The following is a 23,769-nucleotide window of genomic DNA, read 5'->3' on the forward strand; positions in this document are numbered from 1 at the left end:
GTGGATCTCATGATACAGTTACGGGGGCTCCTTCAGGACCACCTCATCCAGAGTTGCTGTCTCTCCCATAGACCTCCTCTTCACTGCTCTGCTCCTCTTTCTCTGTTCCCCTCCCCTGTATTGTGCTACATTTAGCTACTTTTATTAACCAATATGTGTTAGCCAATATGTACTAAGCAACATTTTCTATTTTCAATTTAAAATTATATTCTCAATGTTAAATGACAGTGAGTTGAACCATTGTTTCTTTTAACAAATACATCCTACTAGTTCAGAATTTGTTTTGGCCTTACTAACATTTTTATTCTGTGGTAAATTTTAATTCTTCATAGGAAAAATTAATTATGAAGACATATATAGGCATCCAAAAATGTTGAAAGACCAATATATTGAGTACCCACCATGTAACTTAAGCAATACAATACTACAAATAAGATTGAAGTCTTCTGTGTGCATTGCCAGTCCCATCTCTCTCCCTCCAGAGGTCACTGCCAACTGAATTTGCTATTTATAATTTCCATTCATATTTTATATCCCTAAATATGTCTTATTTTAAAAACTTATATAAATGGTTATTATCCTGTGTATCTTTCTGTAGTTATGTATAATTATAAATTATATGTATTATATTAACATGTATTGATATATATAATTATATATATGTCCTTCAACATTGTGAGATTTATCCATATTTATACTCTTAATTCCTTCATTTTCATGCTGCACGTATAATATTCTTTTATATAAATATGTCCCAGTTTTATTAATCATTTTGGTGGATATTTGCTTCCAGTTTTTTGCAGTTTTACGTGTATTGCATTGAATGGTAAAGTATGTATTTCCTTGGGCTCATGTTTGAGGGATTTTCTAGGGGTTGTATACCTAAGAACTGATGGGTTGGGAGGTATGGGCTTTGTCAGCTGCAGTTCCCGGTCCCCCCAGAGGTGTATGGGCTCAGAATGTCCCGGTGTCAGCTGCTGCTTGATGCTATGTCCAGTCATGATCAATTTATAATGGACTAATAGAGTAAGTAGCTGAGTGTGCACCTTTTATGGTTACTTTGTCTATTTATTTAAATGGGGACCTGCCTTTTCGGAGACAGTTTAATTTTATTGAAGAGGATGTCTTTGTTGAGTCACAGAGTAAATGATCCCTTAAGAAATCCTTCTGTATATTTTTCTCAGTTCCAGAGTTATGCTGTGATAAACTCATAATTATGAAGTTGTTTGTTCATACTTTAAAGCCAGTGATTCTCAAACCAGGGTGGGTGTCCCTGAAGTCGGAAGGGTTTTCACAGCAGTAAGGCCTGGTTTTCACCCTTTTCACTGGGTGGACATTTGCACCGATGGGGCAAAAGCAATAGTGGGTAAAACTGCCAGCCCCTTTGCAGGAACCAAGGAAGTGGAATCAATTTGTAGTCATTTATGTTAATATGAATAGGTTTATTTCTATTATTAAGTGAATAAATATTTCACAAATTTTATAGTTTCGGTTTCTAATAGAGTAACTATTGATAGGTATAAGCTAAACAAAGTCTCTTCTTCTAAGAGTGTAAAGGGATCCTGAGACCACGAAGTTTGAGAACCACTACTTTAAGCACATGGTAGGTGTATGAACAGACAAATATTCTTCCTCATGCTGGGCTTTGAGAAGGAACACTTAACAGATAAATTCAGTCAATCTTCATGTTATATATATGTGAATCTTATGTGAATTTTCAGTTCATTGCCTTAAAATTTTGTTTATAACTAGATTATATTTGTAAATAAAATGCTTTGCAGGTGCTGACCTTAAGGAAAGAGTCAAAATGAATTCCAGTGAAGTTGGTCCTTTTGTCTCCAAAATAAGAGCAGTGATTAATGAAATCGGTAAGCACAATTAAATTCTCCTTTTAACATGCTGAAGATGGCCTGAATGTCAGATTTAAAATGTTGCACACTGTCTTTATATAAACTTTGGCCAAAATACTTATATAATTAGATAAGTTTGACCCATAGCTAGTTGCTGTAAAACAGCATGTAATATATTTCATTTTAAAGATTGTGAAAAATATTTTATAATTAATGATGCCTCCTACATATGATGACATGGCATATGAAGGTATTTACTAGAAAACGAGGAGAATAATTTGGCATGAGCCTTTGATTTAAGTATCTGTGTCTCTTAAGTAATTGCATACACAAACATATTTAGATTTGGAATTTTTTGTTTTTTACGTAAACAGGATCGTATTATTTCCTTAGAATCACAGACTTCTGTGTAATATTTATATCTCAGTACATATCAATCTACTTTATTATTGATACTTTTTAATATATTGCTGCATAGTAATCCATAGCATAGTCTTATCCAGAATTTTAAATTATTTCTTCATTAATGAACATTTAGGGCTTTTTGTCGTTGCGTGTTGTTCGTAATAAAGTGGTGAATCTTTGTACCAAGTCTTTCAGAATGTTAGTATGTGTACTTATAGGATGATTCCTAAATATGGAATTGCAGTTCTGAGTATCATGTGTTCATTTTATATTTTAATAAATCCTGCCACATTATATTCCAGAAAGATTGTAATAGTTTATATTCCCATCAGTTACGTGATGGTACCTATTTCCTCATATTCCTGACAGCAGTTAAAGTTGCTATTTTTTAAGTTTGCCAAAGTTTAAAAAAAAAAAAGACATCTTAGCATTTTAATTTGCATTTCCCCAGATGCTTGTGTGATGTTTCATCTTTGCAAATAAGACTTGCTTTTCCCCTTCTGTAAAGTGCCTTTTCACTTCCTTCATCCTCTTTTCTAGAGCACGACTACTTATTAATTCAAAAGCCATTTTTTGTACTAACCTTTCGTTGTTAAATGTATTACAGATATTGTCTCCTAATGTGCCACCCTAATTCATTTCCAATAGCTTTAAATTGAGAACTTTTAGTATCTAGAAGGTACTAAGTTCCCTTTATATTCTTTCTGTTTTTTCCTTGAAGATTTTCTTTGGTAATTCTCACACATCAGTTGTTTCAAATGAGATTAGAATTGTTAGTTTTTAAAGCAAAGAGGAAAAATACTTTTGTGGGCTTGTGATTGAAATTTCAGTCTTGTTTAGAAAGAACTGACATTTTATGACGAATCTTTCCATCCATGATGTGTATAGCTCTTCTTTTGAGGGGGGGGTCATTCATCTTTTTAGTGTCCTTCAAGAAGGTTTTCGTCACGTTGGTCTTGGTCTTGTATCATTTTTCCTCCTAAAATTTATTCATAGCTATTTTATGGCATTTATGCTTTTAAATGGAATCCTTTCCTTTCATTTCTGTTGAAGTCTGGTTATTGTATGTCTGTAGGAAAGTTATTAAATTTTATGTACTTATTTTATATCATGCCAATTTACTAATTACTTGTATTATTTATTGTTATTTTTCAATTTCCTTGCATTTTCCAGATGAAAAGATCATTATAAATAATGCAGTTTTCATCTTTTTTCCCCCAACATTTTAGTCTTACATATTTTTCATATATTTTCACATTGCTGAAGTCTCTTGGTACAATATTCACTTGTTGAAGTGAGTGTCTTCATCCTTGTCTTTATTTGACTTTGACGAATGCTTTTGCTATTTTGCCAGTAATTACCGAGTTCAGGGAGTTTTCTTCTATTTTAACCTCTTAGGAGTTTGTTGCTCTTTTTTTAATCAGGAATAAGTATTAAAATTTGGAAACTTTTTTTGATGTATGTCAGGATTACAGTTGTGTATGTTAGACTTCACCTTATTTGGCCATTGTTGTACTGAACTGTGTTGGTGGACTTAGCGCTGCCCTGGCCTTGCTTTACTGCAGTGAACCCTGCCTTGTCCTTGTGCGCAGTGCTTATGGTGGTTTGTAATATGCATTGCGAGATACAATTTTATAGATTTTGATAGAATCATAAATGAGACTTATTTTCTAGTTTTGTTTTTTGTTACCCTTTTCTGGTTTGGTATCATAGTTGTACAACCTTCATAGAATGAGGTGAAAGCTTTCCATCTCTTTCTGTGCTTTATGTACAGGAAAATCATCTGTTATTTGAAAATCTAGTAGAACTTGACCGTGTAACATCTATCGGGGTCTTGTATGGTTTTCCTATTGTTGTTTACTTGTATTGTTTTTTAGAGGTAAGTTTTAAAATATGTATGTTTTGATTTCTAGACTGCTTGTTGTTGACTTTCTACCTTTTTTATCCTGTCTTGGTATTATTGGAGGCTCTCCTCTGCTTCTCTCTCTCCAGCTTCAGCCTCATGGTCAGATGTCTCCTAAGGCAGAACATGGACTTGGTTTCCATGTTGGTCAGAGAGCTTGACCTTGGAAGTAAAAGTTGATGCTGTCTATAACTGTATATAGTCATGTGCCACATAATGACGTTTCAGTCAATGATGGACCGCATGTACAACTGTGGTCCCGTAAGATTAGTACCATATAGCCTAGGTGCATAGTCAGCGACACTGTCTAGGATTGTCTCAGTACGCTCTATGATGTTCACACAACGATGAAATCGCCTGGTGACACATTTCCTAGAAGGTATTCCTGTTGTTAAGTGACACATGGACTGTATATGCTAGGAGGAGTGGCTAAGACTGGTCCAGTTATAAACATTACCTTGATGTTTCTTCCAAGCCTCTTGCTATTTTATTGATTCTGAAGTTGGGATTTTTCTGGGACTTTTTAAGTGAAGAACTGTTTCTGTTTTTGCAGTGGCATTTTGTTTTCAGTGTTGGTAGTTGTAGCATCTCTGTTCTGGAGCCTGATCCAGTCTACTTTTTTCTCTCCCGTGAGTTCCCCAATATTTGTTAATGATAATTTTTATTATATTACAATGGATATAAAATTTTTAAGTTGTCTTTTGTGAGATTTTGAGAGGCAGGTAGAAACTAAGTGTCTTGATGTAATCACTCATTTAATATAGTAAACCAAGAACAGGCAAATGTTTTCTTAAAGGGACAGATAGTAAATATTTTAGGCTTTGCAGGACCATTATGGTTTCTGTCACAGCTACTCAACTTTTTTTTTTAGAGACTGTATTTTTCTAGAGCAGTTTTAGGTTCACATCAAAATTGAGGGGAAGGTACAGAGATTTCTCATGTATCCCTTGCCACTACATATGCGTAGCCTCCCCCATTAGCAACATCCCCTACCAGAGTGGTACATTTGTTACAGCTGATGAATCTACATTGACTCATCATAGTCACACAAGTCCTAGTTTACAGTGGGGTTCACTCTTGGTGGTGTATACTTTATAGGTTTGAACAAATGTTAAATGACATATATCCATCATTACAGTGTCACACAGTATTTTCACTGCCCTAAAAATCCTCTGTGCTTGGCCTTTTGTCTCCTCTCCCCTTCCCCAAAGCCCCGCAGTGCACAGTCTGTGTTCTAGTTGTGGGTCCCTCTGGCTGTGCCACGTGGGCTGCCGCCTCAGCATGGCCTGATGAGCAGTGCCACGTCTGCACCCAGGATTCGAACTGTCGAAACCCTGGGCTGGCGAAGTGGAGTGCACAAACTCAACCACTCGGCCATGGCACCGGCCCTGCAACCACTTTGTACTCTCTCCAGTTTTGCATTTCCGGAACGTATATAGTTGGGATCATACAGTGTGTAGCCTTTTGAGATTGGCGTCTTTCACTTAGTAACATTAATGTTTTCTCCATATCTTTTCATGCCTTGACATTTTACTTATTTTTGGCCCTGAATAATGTTCTAGTGTTAGGATGTACCACAGTTTACTGATCCATTCACCTGTTGAAGGACATCTTGATTGCTTCCAGATTTTGGCAGTTATGAGAAAGCTGCTATAAACATCTGTGTGGAGGTTTTCATGTGGACGTAAGTTTTCATCTCCTTTGGGTAAATACCAAGGAGCATGATTACTAGATTGTATGGTGAGAGTCTGTTTGGTTTTGTAAAAAACTGCCAGTCTTCCAGAGTGGCTGTACTATTTTACATTCCCATCCCAATGAATGACTTTCTGTTTCTCTGCATCCTCATCAGTATTTGGTGTTGTCAGTGTTCAGAGTTTGGCCATTCTAATAGACGTGTAGTGGTGCCTCATTGTTGTTTTAATTTGCCTTTCTGTGATGCCTTATGATGTGGAGCATCTTTTCATGTGCATATTTTCCATCTGTATATTTTCTTTGGTGAGGTGTCAGGATCTTTGGCCCAGTTTTTAATCGAGTTGTTTGTTTTCTTATTGTTGAGTTTTAAGAGTTCTTTGTCTATTTTAGATAACAGTCCTTTATCAGATGTGTCTTTTGCAAATGTTTTCTCCCAGTCTGTGGCTTGCCTTCTCATTCTCTTGACATTATCTTTTGCAAAGCAGAAGTTTTTCATTTTAATGCAGTCTAGCATATCCATATTTCTTTCATGGAAATGTGCCTTTGGTGTTGTAGCTAAAAAGGTATCACCATACCTGAGGTCATCTAGGTTTTCTGCATGTTATCTTCTAGGAGTTTTATAGTTTTGTGCTTTACAGTTAGATCTGTGATCCATTTTGAGTTAATTTTTGTGAAGAGTGTAAGGTCTTTGTCTTGATCCATGTTTTTGCATGTGGTTGTCCAGTTGTTCTAGCGCCATTTGTTGAAAAGACTGTTCCATTGTATTGCCTTTGTTCCTTTGTCAAAGATCATAGACTGTATTCATGGAGGTCTGTTTCTAGGCTCTCTGTTCTGTTCCTTGATATATTTGTCTAATCTTTTGCCAATAACCACGCTGTCTTGAATACTTTACCTTACTACATCTTGACATTGGGTTGTGTCCATCCTCCAACTTTGTTCTTCTCCTTCAATATTGTGTTGGCTATTCTGGGTCTTTTGCCTCTCCGTATAAACTTTAGAATCAGTTTGTTGATATCCATAAAATAATTTGCTGAGATTTTGATTGGGATTGCATTGAATCTATAGATCAAACTGGGAAGAACCGACATCTTGACAGTATTGAGTCTTCCTGTTCATGAACATGGAATGTCTCTCCATTTTTTTGATTCTTCTTTGATTTCATGCATAAGTTTCTTAGTTTCCCTCATTTAGCTCTTGTATATATTTTGTTAGACTTGTTTCTAAGTATTTCATTTTTGGGGGTGTTAATGTAAGTGGTATTGTGTTTTTAATTTCAAATTCCACTTGTTCATTGTTGGCATTTAGAAAAGTGATTGACTTTTGTATATTTACCCTGTGTCCTGCCACCTTGGTAAAATCGCTTATTTGTTCGAGGAATTTTTTTGTTGATTCTTTCAGATTTTCTGCATAGTAGACAATCATGTCATTTGCAACCAAAGACAGATTTATGTCTTCCTTCCCTGTCTGTATTACCTTTTATTTCCTCTTCTTGTCTAATTGCATTAGCAAGGTCTTCTAGTATGATGTTGAAAAGGACAGGTGAGAGGAGACATGCTTGTGTTGTACCTGATACTCAACTTTGACATATAGTGCTAAAGCAGCTACAGAGAGCATGTAAACAAATGTGTGTTTCTCTGTTCCAGTAACACTTTATGCATAGTGAAACTTGAATTTCATTTAACTTTCATGTGTTATGAAATAGTATTTTCAATTTGATTTTTTTCAGCATTTTAAGAATATAAAAACTGTATTGGCTCGCTGGCTGTACTAAAACAGGCACTGGGTCTGATTTCCTTCCTTCCTCTCTTTCTCCTTCTCTCTCTCTCTTCTGTCTCCCTCCCTCTCTCCCTTCTTCCCTTCCTCCCATCCATCCATCCATTCATTCATCCATCTCAAGTGTCTTCTATCTTCTTTATTTTCCCTGTCTTTTGGAACTAATGCTAATCTTTCACTCTTTTGTTTATGTATTTTAAAAAATCTGTTGACTTCCAGTTCTCATTTGGACAACTTGCTTTATGTTTGGCTCAGGCCTTTTTTTTATGGGTTTTGCTTTTCAGAGTTTTAGAGGCCTTAAGGCGTCTGTATCCTTTGCTAGGGAGCTTAAGATGTTGTTCATGGAGCAGGAATGGAGCATAAGACTTATAAATGAGTTGGAGGGTGGAGGGAGTAGTAAGAAAAACAAAACAAAACAAAACCCAAAAGAAAGTTCTTCAAATCCTAAAAAATGTAAAGAGGAAAAAAGAATCTTAGGACAAATAAAATGGTAAGATGTTGAAATAAGTCCAGTAATTACCATTAATGTCAGTTGATTAAACTTGCTATTAAAAGACACAGATGCTTCGATTTGATTAAAATATTTAAATCAGCTGTGTATTGTCAATAGCCACCACTGGTGTAGCTTTTTTTATGCCAGGAGATTACTAACCAACAGAAACAGTTAAGTCAGTATACACTTTAAGATAAAAAGCTTTATTAGTAAGATAGTCACTGTGTATGATGGAAGGTTAAATTTTTCAGGAAACATAACTCTAAACTTGTATATACCTGAAAACAAAGATCTCAGAATATCCGAAGAGAAGCTATATTGGATATATATAGGATAAATTGGCAAATCCTCCATCAATCCATCTCTCCCAATTTATCATGAGGTCAGCAGACAAAAGTTAACAATTTGGACAACATAAATATCAAGTTTGGTTTAATAGACTCTCAAGCCCAAATTAGAGAATATGTATACTTCTCATGAACATGTGAAACATTTACAAAAATGTATCATGTTCTGGATCCTAAAATCTCTGTTAAATTTCAGAAGATTAGTGCATAGAGACTGTGTTCCTTGTCCACAGTGCAGTAAAGTTAGGAACAAAACTGTACATAATATAGAGATTTAAAAACCATATATTCATAAAATTAAAAAGAATTATTAAATAACTTATGGGTCAAAGAAGAAACTATTAGGGAAAAAAGTTCTAAGACTGAATGAATATAAAATTACTGTATATCTAAATTTTTTGGATTTGTTTAAAGTGGTAGTTTGAAGGGAATTCATATCATTAAATGCGTAAGTTAGCAAGGGAAAACCACCGACAATAAATAGCTAAGCATTACCTTAAAAAGTTATTTTAAAAGGTTATAAATCCAAAGAAAGTTGAAGGGAGACAGTAACACAAGGATCAGAAATCAGTGAGGTAGAAGCCGGAGATGCACTGGAGATGACCTCCACCAGGCCGTGCCTCTGAACAAAGGAGAGTAAAAAGCTGAAGACAACCAAATTTTAATCATAGGAGAATGGATAAATGTTTTGGTATATTTGTACAGTTGGACTGTAGACAACATTGCAAATAAATGAATAACTTAGACATGTAACAACATGGATGCATCTTTGAAACATGTTGAATTAAAGCAATATGATATAATTTTTTATAAAACTAAAAGCATACGAAATGGTATATAGTCTATAGATATGTGTAGACTTAGAATGAAATCGCATACATGTGCACACAGGAAAAATAAGAGGATGGTAAACACAGACTTCACATTGGTGATTAATTTTGGGTTTGAGAAGGCAGGTAAAGAACACAAGGGTGGATAGGGTGTTAGTCCTCACCTAGTTCTTACTCTGAGTGGTGATTTTAAGGGCGTTTGTTATTATTATGCTTTGTCACATGTATATGCTACATATTTTCTTTATAATTGCCGAATTAGATGAAGCTACTTTTGAAAGATTCATGTATCTAGAGTTCTGCAAACATTTATTTCTTGAATAATTTTCTATGTTTTTCCTTATATTCTTTCTTATTTTTAAGAGAAGCCAGAATTCTAGATTTTTAGAAAATATTTCCTAGTTTTAAGGTTTTTCAAAGGAGAGGAAAAAACCCTTTAAATGTCAAACAAAATTGGTTTATGGACCAGATTCTGCATATAGGCTTCCAGCTTTCTCTTGGTTCTTATCCACTAGCTCTGCTCACATAGTTAGTTCATTTTCTGTAGAGAAGGCCTTCGTGGGGTAATTTTTTCCTCTGAGGAAATGGCTTATCTGGTGGATGTTAATGGATGCTGGTGGAGGAGGATCCTGCATTGTTCTCATGGGGCTTTTTCGTATACAGATATGCTGGTGCCTGTTCATATGGACCCAAGACGATTGTTGTTTTCAGGAATTTTGTGAGCTGGTTGCCACAACCATAGACATCTTGAAATTGGCCATTGTAGCAATGTCAGAAGTGGTACAAATCAGGGTCCATCTTGCCTGTTGGATATCACTTTCCCTCTTGCCCCCTGTGTGTTAGCATTTTCCACAACTGAGGACCTGTCTCTGGGGTCTGAAGGGTGAAGGCACTTTCTTCTTGGCCTTGATGACTGCTGTGCTCTGCTTGTGTTTAGTGAGAGAGAGTCTGTAAGAAACTTACAGGTACTGGACTCATTTGAAAACGATTCTGTTTGATTAAAATGGAGATCAGAAAGTACGTCTGTATTTTATTCAGTCACTAAATTCCTTAGTTTACTGTTCCTAGCTTCTTAGAAAGTCTCTTCTTAAAAAGTAACTCTAAAATCCTAGAACAAAATTTAGTCATTTTGCTCTTTTCAAAGAAAAAGTCATATGACTGTTTTTGAGATGTTTCATTCCAAAGAAATGGTGAGTTCTCAGATTTATAAAAGGTTAACATTGTAACAAGTCCCCTTACCCCTTCCATGTGGGATGTCCAGGTTGAAAGCCATAAGTGATTATTTTGAAATATTTGTTGTTAACGTGCTGTGAAGTTGGCTCTGACTCCTGGCAGCCCTGTGACTGAGTGCTGTCCACAATGTCCTGCCCTCACCAGGCCTCCTCAGCTCCTGTAGACTCGTGCCTATGGCTTCCTTTATGGAGTCAGTCCCTCTCCTACTTGGTCTGCCTCTTTCCCTGCTGCCTCCTCCTTCTCCCAGCATTACTGTCTTCTCCAAAGAATCCTGCCTTCTCACGATGGGCCCAAAGTAGGGCAGCCTCACTTTTATCATTTTTGCCTTCAGCGATAGTTCAGGCTTAGTTTGCTCTGGGACCCACTTGTTCCTCTTTCTGGTAGTCCAGGATATCTGTAGAGTTCTCCCCCAATACCGTATTTCAAATGAATCCACTTTTTCCTGCCAGCCTTTTTCACTGTCCAGCTGTCGCATTCGTACATAGTAATTGGGAATTCGGGGGTGTGGATAATCTTAGCCTTGGTCTCTAAGGACACTTCCTTATCCTTGATGATCTTTCCTAATTCTTTACTGCTGCCCTTCCGAAGTCTCAGTTTTCTCTTGATTTCTTGGCTACAGTCTCCATTTAAATTGATGACTGAACCAAGGGAAAGAATTTCAGTGTCTTCATTGTGTACATTAAAGTTGTGTAATTCTGTAGTCATGATTTTTGTCTTCCTGATTTTCAAGTGCAGTCCTGCTTTAAGACTTTCTTCTTTCACTTTCCTCAGAAGTTGTTTCCAGTCATCGCTGCTTTCTGCCAGTAAGACGGTGTCATCTGCATGTCTTAGATTGTTGATATTTCTTCCACCAGTTTTCGCTCTTCCTTCGTGTGAGTCAAGCTCAGTTTTTCATTTGCTATGTTCTGTATGCAGATTAAACAGATAGGGAGGTAAAATGCACCCTTGTCTGACACTTTTGCCTATAGGAAACCATCCTGTGTCTCCATGTTCTGTCCTGACAGTGGCTTTTTGTCCACAATATGGGTTGCACATCAGGACAATCAAGTGCTGAGGCACGCGCATTTCTTTCGAAGCAGTGCAGAGCTTTTCATGATCCACATAGCCAAAGCCTTCACTGGAGGCTGACCTTCTTCTGAAATTCTCTGGAGCACTCCAGTAACTACCAAAAAATAATCAGTTAGCTCCCCTGTGCCTGTCCGTTTTCCAAATCCAGTGTGGGCATCAGGCGTTTCTTGCTCCATATGAGGTCAAAGCCTTTGCTGCTGCACGTGGAGCATCACTTTACTTGCATGGGAAGTTAGAGCGATGGTCCTGTAATTACTGCGCTCCTTGGCAGCTCCTTTCTTGGGGATTGGGATGTATAGGGAGTGTCTGTAAGTCATTGTTTTGTTTCCCATGTTTGTTGGCATATTCCTGTTAGGATTTTGACGGATTCAGTCTCTGTGGCTTGAAATAATTCTATCAATATCCCATGTACCCTTGGTGATTTACTTCTTCCCAGGACTCAGAGCAGCTTTCGCTTTCTAGGATTATGAGTTCTTCCTCCTGGGCATCTTCTTCAAAGATGTCTGTCATTCTTTTGTCTCTTCTGTATTGATCTTCAGTGTACTGTTGCCACCTTCACTTTACTTTCTCCTGATCAGTTAGTGTGCTTCCCTGTTGGTTGTTCAGCATTCCTAATCTAGTTTAAATTTCTGTTTGATTTCTCAAATCTTCTGAAGAGACCGCTTGTTCTTCCTTTTTGTTGTTCTCTTCTGTCTCTTTGCATCGGCCATTATAGTGGTTCTCTTTATCTCTATGTGACAGTCCTGAAGTACTGTGTTCAGGATTCTAACCTTGCTTTTGTCACCTTTTACTTATTTGGCTTCTCGCCTGTGCTTGACAATTTTAAGCGTTTCTTGGGTCATCTGTCTCGATTTTTCTTCTCTTTGCCCTTCAGGCACGGTCTTTTTGCACTTTTAGTAACGTTTCTGGTTTCGGGCCACAGTCTTCTGGGCCTCCGTCAGTGAAGTTTAGCAGTCCAAGCCTCTTGTTTATGTGGACTTTATAGTCGTCAGGAATGTTGTTTACGTTAGATTTCGGCCCTGTGATTCTTTGAGTACTCTTCTTCAGCTTTGCTCTGATATTTGATGCTAACATTTCATGGTCAGCACCACAATCTGCTCCTGGTCTTGTTTTGGCAGAGAGAAAACTCCTTCTCCATTTCCTGCTTCCAGTTGCGTAGTTTATTTGACTTCTATATTGACCATCTGGCGATGTCCATGTATACAGTTGGTCTGCTCAGTTGCTTGAAATATTAGGCATCAGCAGGTCGGCACTGCTGCATGGATGTGACATGATCCGGATCTAGTAACAGCTGTGGGTCGTTAACGTGCCACCCCTTCTCGAGCTGTGCGGCGCGCACCTTCCTTCCGGTCTCTCGCTTGCGGCAGTGGGCACATCACTATCAGGACCGCCGCTGTGCAGACAAGCAATGCAGACATGAGGGGCAGAGGCGTCAATCACCTGCGGATGGCCAGTCTTGTCTGTTTAGATGACATTTCATGAAGAGCTAGAAAACGTTTTCAGAATTTTCTCTTAAGTAGAAATTCTGAGGGGGCAAGCCCAGTTCTCTCAAGTTGAAACCTCAAAGAATTGCTACGTAATGATAAACAAATATTTAAAACAGGTTTTCACCAGAATTGTAAATTGTAGAATTTAGTATGATGTAGATGATATTTTTGTAAATGATCTTTCATAGTAATCTTTTAAAATGCCAGGCATTTCCAGCTTCCTTTTCCATTTTTCTGATGAAATAAAATTGCAAAAGCTTTAATTTAGCTATGTAAATGCAGAGCTGAATTTGCATTGAAATACAGGTAATTATGTTAAAAGGGATAGATTACAAAATTCATCTATTTAACCAGCATCTTTTTTTCTTTAGATTTGTTATACTATAAAGTTTTACAAAAGGAAATAATTTAATTTTGAAAGTTTTCAAATTCTCTGATTAGCTTTCCTTCATATGATTAAAAACCTGTTCATATTTATTTTTCTATCAGAAAAAGCTGTCTCTCCAGGTCAAATACATAGAAAATATTTTTGTACAGGATGAAAAAATTCTGTATGAAAAGTCTTATGTAAATTTTATGAGCTAAACCTCAAGTAGTGCTTCTCATTTATTTTACTTTCGTTAGCATGTTTTTGAATTTTAGAATTGAGACACGTTTGAATTTTAGAATTGAAAGACTCAAAACAATACAAAATATGTCACTAATAATTAAAAAAAAGAAAAACCCACCACATTTAATAGAAGCACACTCACATCATCCTTTTATCTTGGCCGTCCTTCTGCAGAGATTTCTTACTGGAATCAAATCCTTTTTGCCGCATAATGACGTTTCGGTCAACAAGGACCACATAGGCGGTGGTGGTCCCATAAGATCAGTACCATGTGGCCTAGGTGTGTAGTGTGCTATCCTTTCTATGTTTGTGTAACTACACGCTATGATGTTCGCACAACAACGAAACTGCCTAACGATGCATTTCTCAGAACGCATCCCCATCGTTAAGTGATGTCTGACTGTAGTGGGCAGAGTGAGGAAGACAGTCTAGGCAGGAGAGGACACAGGCAAGGAATGAGGTGGGAGTTCCCAAGGAAAATCCTTTTCCTACCCCAACCTAGCTGATTTTGTACTAGAGAGTATTCTTCAGTGCTTTGGTAACGTGGTCTCTCTTTCTGTCATCTTTATCTTAAGCTGGAAGTTACATTATGTTTCATAATGTAAAGTTGCTCTTATGATGTCAGAACATTGGTTCAGCTTAACATTTTCTCAGACATTGCCATAAAATATTTATTTTGTTGTAGAAAAGTTACCTTTTATACGTTAGCAGAATGTGATGAGCTTCTATGAATGGTTTTGCTGTTTGTCTATTGAGGCATACCATATGAAAATCTCTTGATGTAGAGCCACAAGATGTAGATTCTAGTCTGCTCTCTACCATCTGCTACTTTTCCTATCTCCTCCCTGTTGTGAGAACACAGTGGGTTTTTTCTCTACCTGCACCTGGTATCTAGCATAGTGAGTGGCGTATGGTGGGGCCGCGATTGAAAGGGTAAATTGACTGGGATCCTGTTGGTGTCGACATTGAGCCAGGCTCTGCTGCTTTCCTCTCATCTTCAGCTTGGATCCTCTCCTGGAGCCTCTTTCTCTCTGCCTTTACCTAAAATTCCAAGACTTGCCTGCACTGGCCTGAGTTTGATTCTCTCTCTTCCACCCCAGTTCATGTTGCTCCTAGGCTGTGAGTGAGGATGATAGAATGAACAGGGATGGAGCGGTTTGAAAGTTGTTGTGATTAGTAGTTAGGATAGCTGCCCCTTTGCTAGATTGGAGTGGGTGTAGCTCAGGAGCTCAAGTTTGAAATGTGAGGGTATTGGTGGCTAGTAGACAGACATCCAAGTGGGGATGTTGTTAGGCAACTAGATGTGACTTTGGAGTTTAGGCAGGTAGTGGAGGCTCAAGATGTAGCTTTGGGAGTCCTCAGAATGTTGATGCTGTGTGAAGCCTTCACACTGGCTGAGGCACCTGGGCAGCTACTGTAGAGAGGAAAAGGTCTGATGACCCTGAGGCGTTATGTTTCAAGGCTGGGATGAAAAAGAAGAACCAGAAAGGAGACTGAGAAGATCAGCTAGGGTAGGGAGGTAGGAAGAAAACAGTACTCTGCAAGCCAAGTAAAGAAAATCTTTCGTGAAGGAGTGTTTGATCAAATGCTGCTGACAGGCCAAGGAAGGTGAATGCTAACCAGTCGACTACTGGGTCCTGCAGTGTGGCCACTGGTGACCCTAACAAGTCCTCTTGGATACGAGTGTTGGGGCTTTGGGGGCTGCTTCCTTGGCTGGCAAACCATGAGAAAGCTCCATTCCTTGGGCAATTTTGGGAGGCCTCCTAGTTGGACTGTTGGGCTTTTTGGTGTAGGTCCATTTAGAAAAAACTAGTAATCTGTAACTTATCCTGGTTATGGATAAATGCTTCCCAAAATTTGATTCATTGTAAATAAACTATAAATGAGAGTATTTGGAAAGTTTTCCTCAAAAATACATATATGCATTTCTATGAAGCATAATATCTGATTTATCGTGGCTGTAATTGTCTCTGACGTAAGATTTAGTTTTTGAATATGAATAAGGTATGGATAATTTTTTACCAAAGTTTAAAGTGTTGTATTTGTCACTTCATGCATTTAGTCATTATATTCCTTTTTTTTTTTTTTTAGATTTTTTTTATTTTTTCCTTTTTCTCCCCAAAGCCCCCCGGTACGTAGTTGTGTATTCTTCGTTGTGGGTTCTTCTAGTTGTGGCATGTGGGACGCTGCCTCAGCGTGGTCTGATGAGCAGTGCCATGTCCGCGCCCAGGATTCGAACCGACGAAACACTGGGCCGCCTGCAGCGGAGCGCGCGAACTTAACCACTCGGCCACGGGGCCAGCCCACATTATATTCCTTTTAATTACATAAAATGTTAAACTGTGAAATGTGCTTGTAAAGGTAAAAATCCACGTAAAACTCTTCCTAGTATCCCATTTTAAGATTTAGAGATTCTTGAGTAATGAATACAAAAGAGCTTGCATAAATTCCAGGTATATCCCTTTTAAGCTTTCCACTTGCTTTAGAGGCATCTGATACTTATAAAAACTCCAGAGGCGCCTGATCTTTTAGTTTAATAGTTTATTATCAGTATACAGTTCGAAGCTGTTTGAGATGATTTCATTTTGTTTTACTTTACCTGAAATCAGCTCATTCTGAAAGTACTTCATTACTACCGCAGTGACTATTATAATGCAGTTTGAGAGATTATGCGCTTGTTATGTTTTCATTGCTGTTGCCTGAATGATTGTTTGACTTTTATTTTGGATGCATTGTGTTAAGAATTGTTTAGGAAAGAATGCTTTCAAAGTTTGCAGAATTGTTTGTCTCTCTGCCAAGTTGACCTGAAATGTTTATGTTCACTATGCATTTTGTTTGTTCGTTTGAAGGTCAAGGAGATTTTTAAAATAATTAATTTAGTTAAATTGGCTACCATTCAGCATGTATTTTACTTTCCCCCCTAATTTGATGTAATAACTAGAAACTGGAAGTGCTGACTTAATGGTATGTGAAAGATGGATTGATGGAACACTCTAGTTAACTGTCTTTATTGACTTTCCACATAGTAACTTCCAGAGCTCAGTTTTAGTTTTCTTTATCCTTCCGCCAAGAGTGATGGAAAACCGACACAGTGTTGAGGAGTCACTTGTTTTCCCTTGTGAGTTGTTCACGTCCGCCGCCTGTTGAATCCTGGAGTAGGATGGAGTTGCACTTCTGTGGTCTCACTCCTTCCCTGTCGGGACTTTTACTGCTTTTGCTGACTTTCACTGAGTGTTGATCACATTATAACTTTGGACAGTTCTGTGAAAATTATACTGTTTTACTAAATGTAGCAGGAGCAGCACGCTTATCAACCGACTTCTATCACTTACTCCAAAATATTGCTCTGGAATATTCTAGAATTTGACGAGACCAAGAAAAGGAAATCACTTTAATTCCTTTTTGGCGTTTAATGTATTTGTTAGCTTTTAGTTTCACAAGGAATATCTGAATATGTGTTTAACATAAAAATTTAAAACTCTTTTCAGCAGCTTTCCCCGATTCCCTTTTCCCCCACATAAGTAATTATTGCTGATATCTAATTTAATATGTATATTTTTAGACCTTTTCTTGGCTTTTACATGAATATGTATTTGTATACATATATTGATATATAGATTATGTACATATATATGAAAATAACCACATAAACAGATTTTCTATTTTTTGTTTCATTTTTGGAAGTTTATAGTTTTCTAGCAATTTATCTGTTTCCTCTAGATTTTCAGATATATTAATATGAAGTCATTCATAATATTCTCTTACCTGTTTAATGTCTGAAGAATCAGCAATGATGTTCCATTTGTATTCCTGATATTGGTTATTGGTGTCCTCTCTTTCTCTCTCTTTTTGCTGAGGAAGATTCGCCCTGAGCTAACATCTGTGCCACTCTTCCTCTATTTTATATGTGGTTACCACCCCAGCATGGCTGAGGAGTGGTGTAGGTCCAGGCTTGGGATCTGAACTTGCAAACCCAGGCCACTGAAGTGGAGCATGGCAAATTTAACCACTAGGTCGTTGGGCCAGCCCTGTTTTTTTTTCTTTGATCAGTCTCTCCAGAGGCTTACCAGTTTTATTATACATTTCAAAAATTTGTTTTGAGCTTTGTTTATCCTCTCTATTGTTTCTGTTTTATTAATTCTTACCCTGATTTTTTATTAATTCCCTTCTTTTTCTTTCAGGTTTAATTTGCTGCTTTATTTTGAACTCATTTAGATGGATGTTTGTTCCATTTATTTTCTGCCAATTAGATATATATTAGCCCTTGTTACTGTATCCTTTACATTTCTTCTGTGTTGTTTTTTTTTTTTTTGGTGAGGAAGATTGACCCTGATCTAACATCTGTTGCCAGTCTTCCTCTTTTTGCTCGAGGAAGATTTTCCCTGAGCTAACGTCTGTGTCAGTCTTCCTCTATTTTGATATGGGATGCTGCTGCAGCATGGCTTGATGAGTAGTGTGTAGGCCTGCACCTGGAATCCAAACCCATGAATGCTGGGCTGCTGAAGCGTTGTGCATGAACTTAACCACTACACCACTGGGGTGGCCCCAAAAATGTTATTTTTATTACTGATGGTGGCAAAGTTGAAAGTTGTGCCTTTAGGTCTGTTTTCAAGGAGGTTTGCTCATTTGGATCTCCAGTGTTAGGCCAGCTTACCCCAGTCAGAGCTACAGTGGGTTGGCCCTGGCCTCCTCCTGCAGCAGTTGGCCCAGAGCCTACATTGCGCAGTCCGCCGGTCACTCTTCACGCAGACCTGGAGGAGAACTATGTTCTTGGAGGGCAGGACGCAGGAATAGCTGAGTCCAGGGTATGCCCATTTATTCATTTTAAAATTACCCATTTAGATAAACAAATATTCTGTTGGGGTAGAAGACATTTGGGGGCCAAAGTTAGGAGAGTGGGACCCACCTGTGTAGTGCTATATATATTTAGCGTTACAGGGAAGAAGAGAATGTCTGTACACGGGATACTTTCTAATTGGGAAAGTACCTCTGCAGCCCCCTGCACTTCCCCTGAGCTGATTCTCACATGTGGAGCCAGCTCTTTGTTAAGCTTCTAAAATGGGGAAGAAAATGTGCCTCTAGGCCATCCAGATTTGTCTGTCCCCAGTTGGCGAGTGTTTTTATTATTTTCTGGTTTTTGATGGTGTGTCAGTCAGACAATGGCTGTGATGTTTGTCCTGGTGACTGTGTTTTGCTTTGCGGCTGCTGCTGTTGTATTACTTGGTGCGTTTTCTCGCTGCTAGATCTTCACTGTGGATTTCTCCTTCGTTAAGCCTTATAAAGTGCCTTTCTTTGTCCTATTAGCCCAATTTTGCCCTTATTTATTAAGATTATGAGATGTTTTGTCTTTGACTCTGAGATACCATACCCATCCTTTGCATTTTAAAAATTTTATTTTCTCTTTTGTTTCAGGTGTTTCTCTAATGTTCTGCTTGTAGTTGGGTTTTGCTTTGTGATCCAGTCTAGTCCTTTTTTACTAGATGAACACAGCTCCTTTAAATATATTGATCTGTTTGGTGTTAGGTGTGTCATTATGATTTCCTGTGCTTCTGATTTTGGCAATTTTACATTTTAAGCATCATCTTAAGTATGCTGTGTGTTTTTCTGGTTTGTTCTGTTTGTAGGTTTATTCTAATAATTATAAAGGGTTGTGCTTTTGTACCACCTGGTTATCTTTATTATAACTTTATTTAGTATCCTTGATCATCTGTTCCTTTAGAAAGTTCTGTTGACTTCTTACTATGAGCAGTGACAGAATTGGTATATTTCCAGTTTTAAGTTTTTCCCTCCCGCCTTTCTCTTCTCCCATTGTTTTTTCTTAGTGTTTTCTTTATAATTTTAATTTGACTCATACCTGGATTACTTCATTTATCAGTTTTAAATCGTATCTCTCAATTGACCCCTGTTTATCAAATATCAGGAAACTGCTGCACTATGTTTTGTTGGATTTACACATTTTCATATTAATTAGGTCGTATTTTTTTAAAACAGGTTTATTGAGGTGTAATTGGCATACAATAAATAATACATATTACAGGGTACAGTGTGGTGACTTTGGCTTATGAAAACATCACCACAATCAAGATGATGAACATATCCATCATCCCCAGAAGTTTCCTCATGGCCCTTGTTAATCCCTTTGTCCTGTCCCTCCCTGTCCCCCTCTTGGCTCCTAGACAACTGCTGAACTGCTTTCTGTCAATAGAGACAGCCTCCCTGTTTTAGAGTTTTTTATAAATGGAACACAGTGTGGATGTGTTTTGCATGTCATCTTTCAGTCAGCATGTTGTTTTTGAGATTCGTTGAAGTTCAGCATGAATTGGTAGTTAGTTCCTTTTATTGCTGAGTAGTATTCCATTTGTGGGGCTGTCCTGCATAATGACACTGAGTTGTGTCCAGTTTGGGGCAGCTATACATAAAGCTGCTACAGCTGTTTGTGGGTAAATCTTTACTATCTTTGCGTTTATGAGTCTTACCCAAGAGTTAAGGCTCCTCCTGCTTCCTCTATCAGTGTAGTGGATCAGCATATTATCCTGTGGGACGGTTCGATTGTCAGGCTCCCTGTGGGTCAGCTGCAGTATCCGGAGCTTCACCTGGGGATCTTATTAAAATGCAGATCCTGGTCCAGTAGGTCCAAGTTGGAACCTGGGGTTCTACACTTTTAATAAGCTTCCAGGTAATGCTAATGCTGCTGGCCCACAAGCTGCACTGTGAGTAGCAAGGAGATGGCACCTGAGAGCTGAGGAAGCAAGGCAGTCGTGGTGTGTCTTTCCCCTCCCAGGTAAAAGTAAACTACTTGTAGTGTTATGTTTTTATCAGACATGGAAACAACTACATTTGCCACATCAAGCAGCATTTGAAGTGCCGGGAGCTTTATCACATCTGGATCAGCAGTCGACAGTGGAAGTCATGACTTAGTTGTATTTGTTAGAGTCTTCCAGAGAAGGCTGCTGGATGGAAGTGTGTAGGGACTTAACCTTGTCAGCATCTCCTCTCTGTGTCTCCCCAGGGAGGCTGTCTGCGATTGGAATTTGGGTGGGAAGGGGATGCTCTGGTGTTGGTCCTTTCTACTTTAATAACCTGCAGTCATGTACTGTGAGTTCCCAGGGAGAGCTTGTTAGCCCTCTGTTACGGTCACCTGACTAGCACCTTGTGCCTGGTTTCTGAGGTTCCCCCAGGGGGACCCAGTGAACTGTGGTCTTGCTCTAGGTCTCCAGGAATGGGCAGTGCGCAGAACCAGCATGCTTGGCAGACTTTTCGTGGAGTCTCAGCATTTCCCTGTCCTTAGATGCTCGGTTGCTGGCATGGAAGGATGGCTTACAATGCTGAGTCCTTCCGTGGGGGCTCTGGGTCCTCTGGGTCCTCTGGGTCTGGGCTGTGAGAACTGATGATAGGCATTAATGGCTATGAGCAAGATCCTTGAGCCAGACCACCTGAGCTCGAATGTGGCAGCAGCAGGAAAGTAACAGCAGCTCCTCTGCCCAGTGTCCCCATGTAAAGTGAAGGGCATGATAGTTCTGATGTCATAAGGCTGGTAGAGGGTTTAAATTTTGTAAGGTGCTTAGAACAGTGGTCACACATAGTAAGCACTTTCCAGTATTTCCTAGATCCATAGGTAGCTATACAAGTGGGTGAGTGCTGGACTTAGCAAACTCAAGCAGCTTTTCTTAGATTGCACCCTTGTCGCTCTTCTGACGCCTGAGAATGGTGCCTCCCGTTTGAAGCCCCCAGCCCCCTGTGTGATGAGGTGAGTGTATGTGTTGGCGTCCAGGCCGGCTCCTTTCTCAGAAGCCCTGGGCCTCCAGGAGAGCCAGGGTGCAGCTAGCCTGTAGGCTTTGGGCAGGAGTGGTTTTGTTTTGTTTTGTTTTTTGATTCATTTGAAACTTGATGATGAGAATGTGACACAGAGTGTGTTAAGCTGAAGGTGAAACTTTGGCTGAAATTAGGGGTCATTAGGAATTTATTATAGTTTTCAGTTAACCTTGATTTTATTTCTCTTCTTCTTCAATGATTTCAATAAAGTCAGATTTCCAGTATACTTACTATATGGGCATTTCTTTTAAAATATTTGATTTCTCTGATTTGTGTAAGAACACTGTTCTTCAAGCAAAATCAAATTTAAAAATCATGACTGCTGCTAGCATTTTTCCTTAGTAATTGAATTGTTTATATTTTTCTAGAAACATCTGAAAACCTACATATGTGTCGTATCTGTCTCAACACGTATGTGTTGAAAGTAGAGCCTGACTTCCCTTCTCCTCACGTTCATGGCCGTCTGACCGCAGTTATCCTCGCGGTGCTGTCTTCTGCAGACTACTGAAGCGGACCACAGCTTTCCCGTAGCTCCTTTATTTTTCTCTTAAAATAGCAAAACTAATTGTTTGCTTTAATTATATTTTTAGGAGCATTTCAGAGGATTATTATCTTCTTTGTCATACCTGGCTTGTTTCCTGGTACTAAACTCAAAATAGTGTCTGATCCCCGTAGTTGTGTAACATCCTGAGCCATCGTTTCTTCCTATTGCTGTGGGAGCAGCCGTTGCCCCGGCAGTTGCTGTCTCACTCCGTGGCACTCTTACATGACTACCATGGTGATGTTTCTCAGGGCTTTGAAACTGATAATCTGCCTTTTGAAAGGTGTGTTTCATTGTTTCCTCTAAGATTGTTAAGTGCTCCCAAGTAGAAGAAATACTAGATGTAAAAACAAGCATATTAGGTGACCGTGAAACTAGCATGTGCTTTGATACGATTCATATTTTCCTGAAAAAAATTTACTAAGAAAAACATCTTTTAGGGAAAAATTAGGATTGTGTAGAACTTCAGGATTTATAATATTGTAAAACGGTTGAAATTTAATTACTCATTGAATGCTAATTAAGCTATTTTACTTAAATAATTCTTTAGAAGGAAAAAATTTTATAAACTGCTTTATATAATGCCAATTTATGTTAATATTTGAAAGGGCCAAGTAGTTTATCTATTTAATGATTTGAGAGTGTTAACATCCTATTTTCCTTGTTCTTTTTTGTATAAGGACCCCCACATTTCTTGTCATTTTGTGTTATATATGTCATATAAATTGTAATGTTGAAAATTTTATCCCCTTGAAAAAATTTCTCTAGTTCTTAACTGTCACATTTAAAAATAATTTTCATTACTTCCAAAAAGTATAAGCGTCTAGGGAAAAGTGTTATAGTCTCTAGCTTCAGAATTAGAAAGCCTGAGACGATTATTTCAGCTCCTTCCCTGCCCTCTTGTCTCCTGGGTCAGCACGTTTGTATTTGTTTACTTCTCCTCGTTCCCTCCCTCTGCATTATGTAAACCCCATACTCCAAGTGGTGTGGAGCTGGAAACCTGCTGCTGGGCAGGCCCCTCCCTCCTCATTTGATCACATAACGTTTGTTTCTAGTACTTCTCACAGTGAAGGGGAAGGATATATATTCATTAATCAATTTTATTTGTGTTTTTTATGTGCATTAAATCTTTTTTTTCTTTTAATGACATTTTATGCTTCTGAAAAAATGATGCTTTTAAACTTTCTATTGGCTGTGTGATTTTAAGTCTAATATTTATTTGAGAATACTAACTAATAAAAAGGTAGAGCAAAGCCTTGTCAGCTCGTTCTGAGGCCCTCATTCCCTTTGTGTTGCAGTACAGCACTAAGAACATTATAGGTGACCAGGAATTGTAATCTTCCTGTTTGCTTTCTCTTATGCTCCAGGGCTTATGAAGTTATGCAATGTAACTTTTGTAATTTACGGTCAATTTATTCCCTTGACCCTTCTATTTAGTCTCCATTTTCAGTGCACAATTTGATATGATCGTCTTTCCATATATGTTACATAAGTTTGTTCCTATTTTTAGGGAACAAGCTAAGGAATGTGAGACAGTTCCTATTTATGATGGGTTGGAGTTTTCAGAAACTAGAACTCAGTAGCACATGTATGTCAGGCCTGGGTTTGATTTTGGAGATCCATTGCCCTCACTTCTGTAATTTCTTTCCGAAGAGTCAGCTTCCAGCAGATGTTCAGCGAGTGCCTTCAGCTCTCACTGTTGACCAGCATTTCACACAGCAGGGA

The 23,769-nt window shown here is 38.3% G+C and overlaps 1 protein-coding gene across 6 annotated transcripts in view; it reads left to right on the forward strand.

Annotated features, from left to right (window-relative positions):
• AUH (AU RNA binding methylglutaconyl-CoA hydratase) overlaps positions 1-23,769 on the forward strand; it is a 155,575-nt gene that overhangs the window by 36,121 nt on the left and 95,685 nt on the right. For 5 of the 6 annotated variants that reach the window (XM_023627549.2, XM_023627552.2, XM_023627551.2 and 2 more), the window contains one exon: positions 1,782-1,868. The exons of the other annotated variant lie outside the window; for it this stretch is intronic. In XM_023627549.2, the coding sequence (XP_023483317.2) occupies positions 1,782-1,868 (87 nt within the window). The remainder of the gene's footprint in view (positions 1-1,781; positions 1,869-23,769) is intronic. 6 annotated transcript variants of the gene reach the window in all.

The sequence above is a fragment of the Equus caballus genome, chromosome 23 (assembly GCF_041296265.1).
Source record: "Equus caballus isolate H_3958 breed thoroughbred chromosome 23, TB-T2T, whole genome shotgun sequence".
NCBI classification, from domain to species: Eukaryota; Metazoa; Chordata; class Mammalia; order Perissodactyla; family Equidae; genus Equus; species Equus caballus.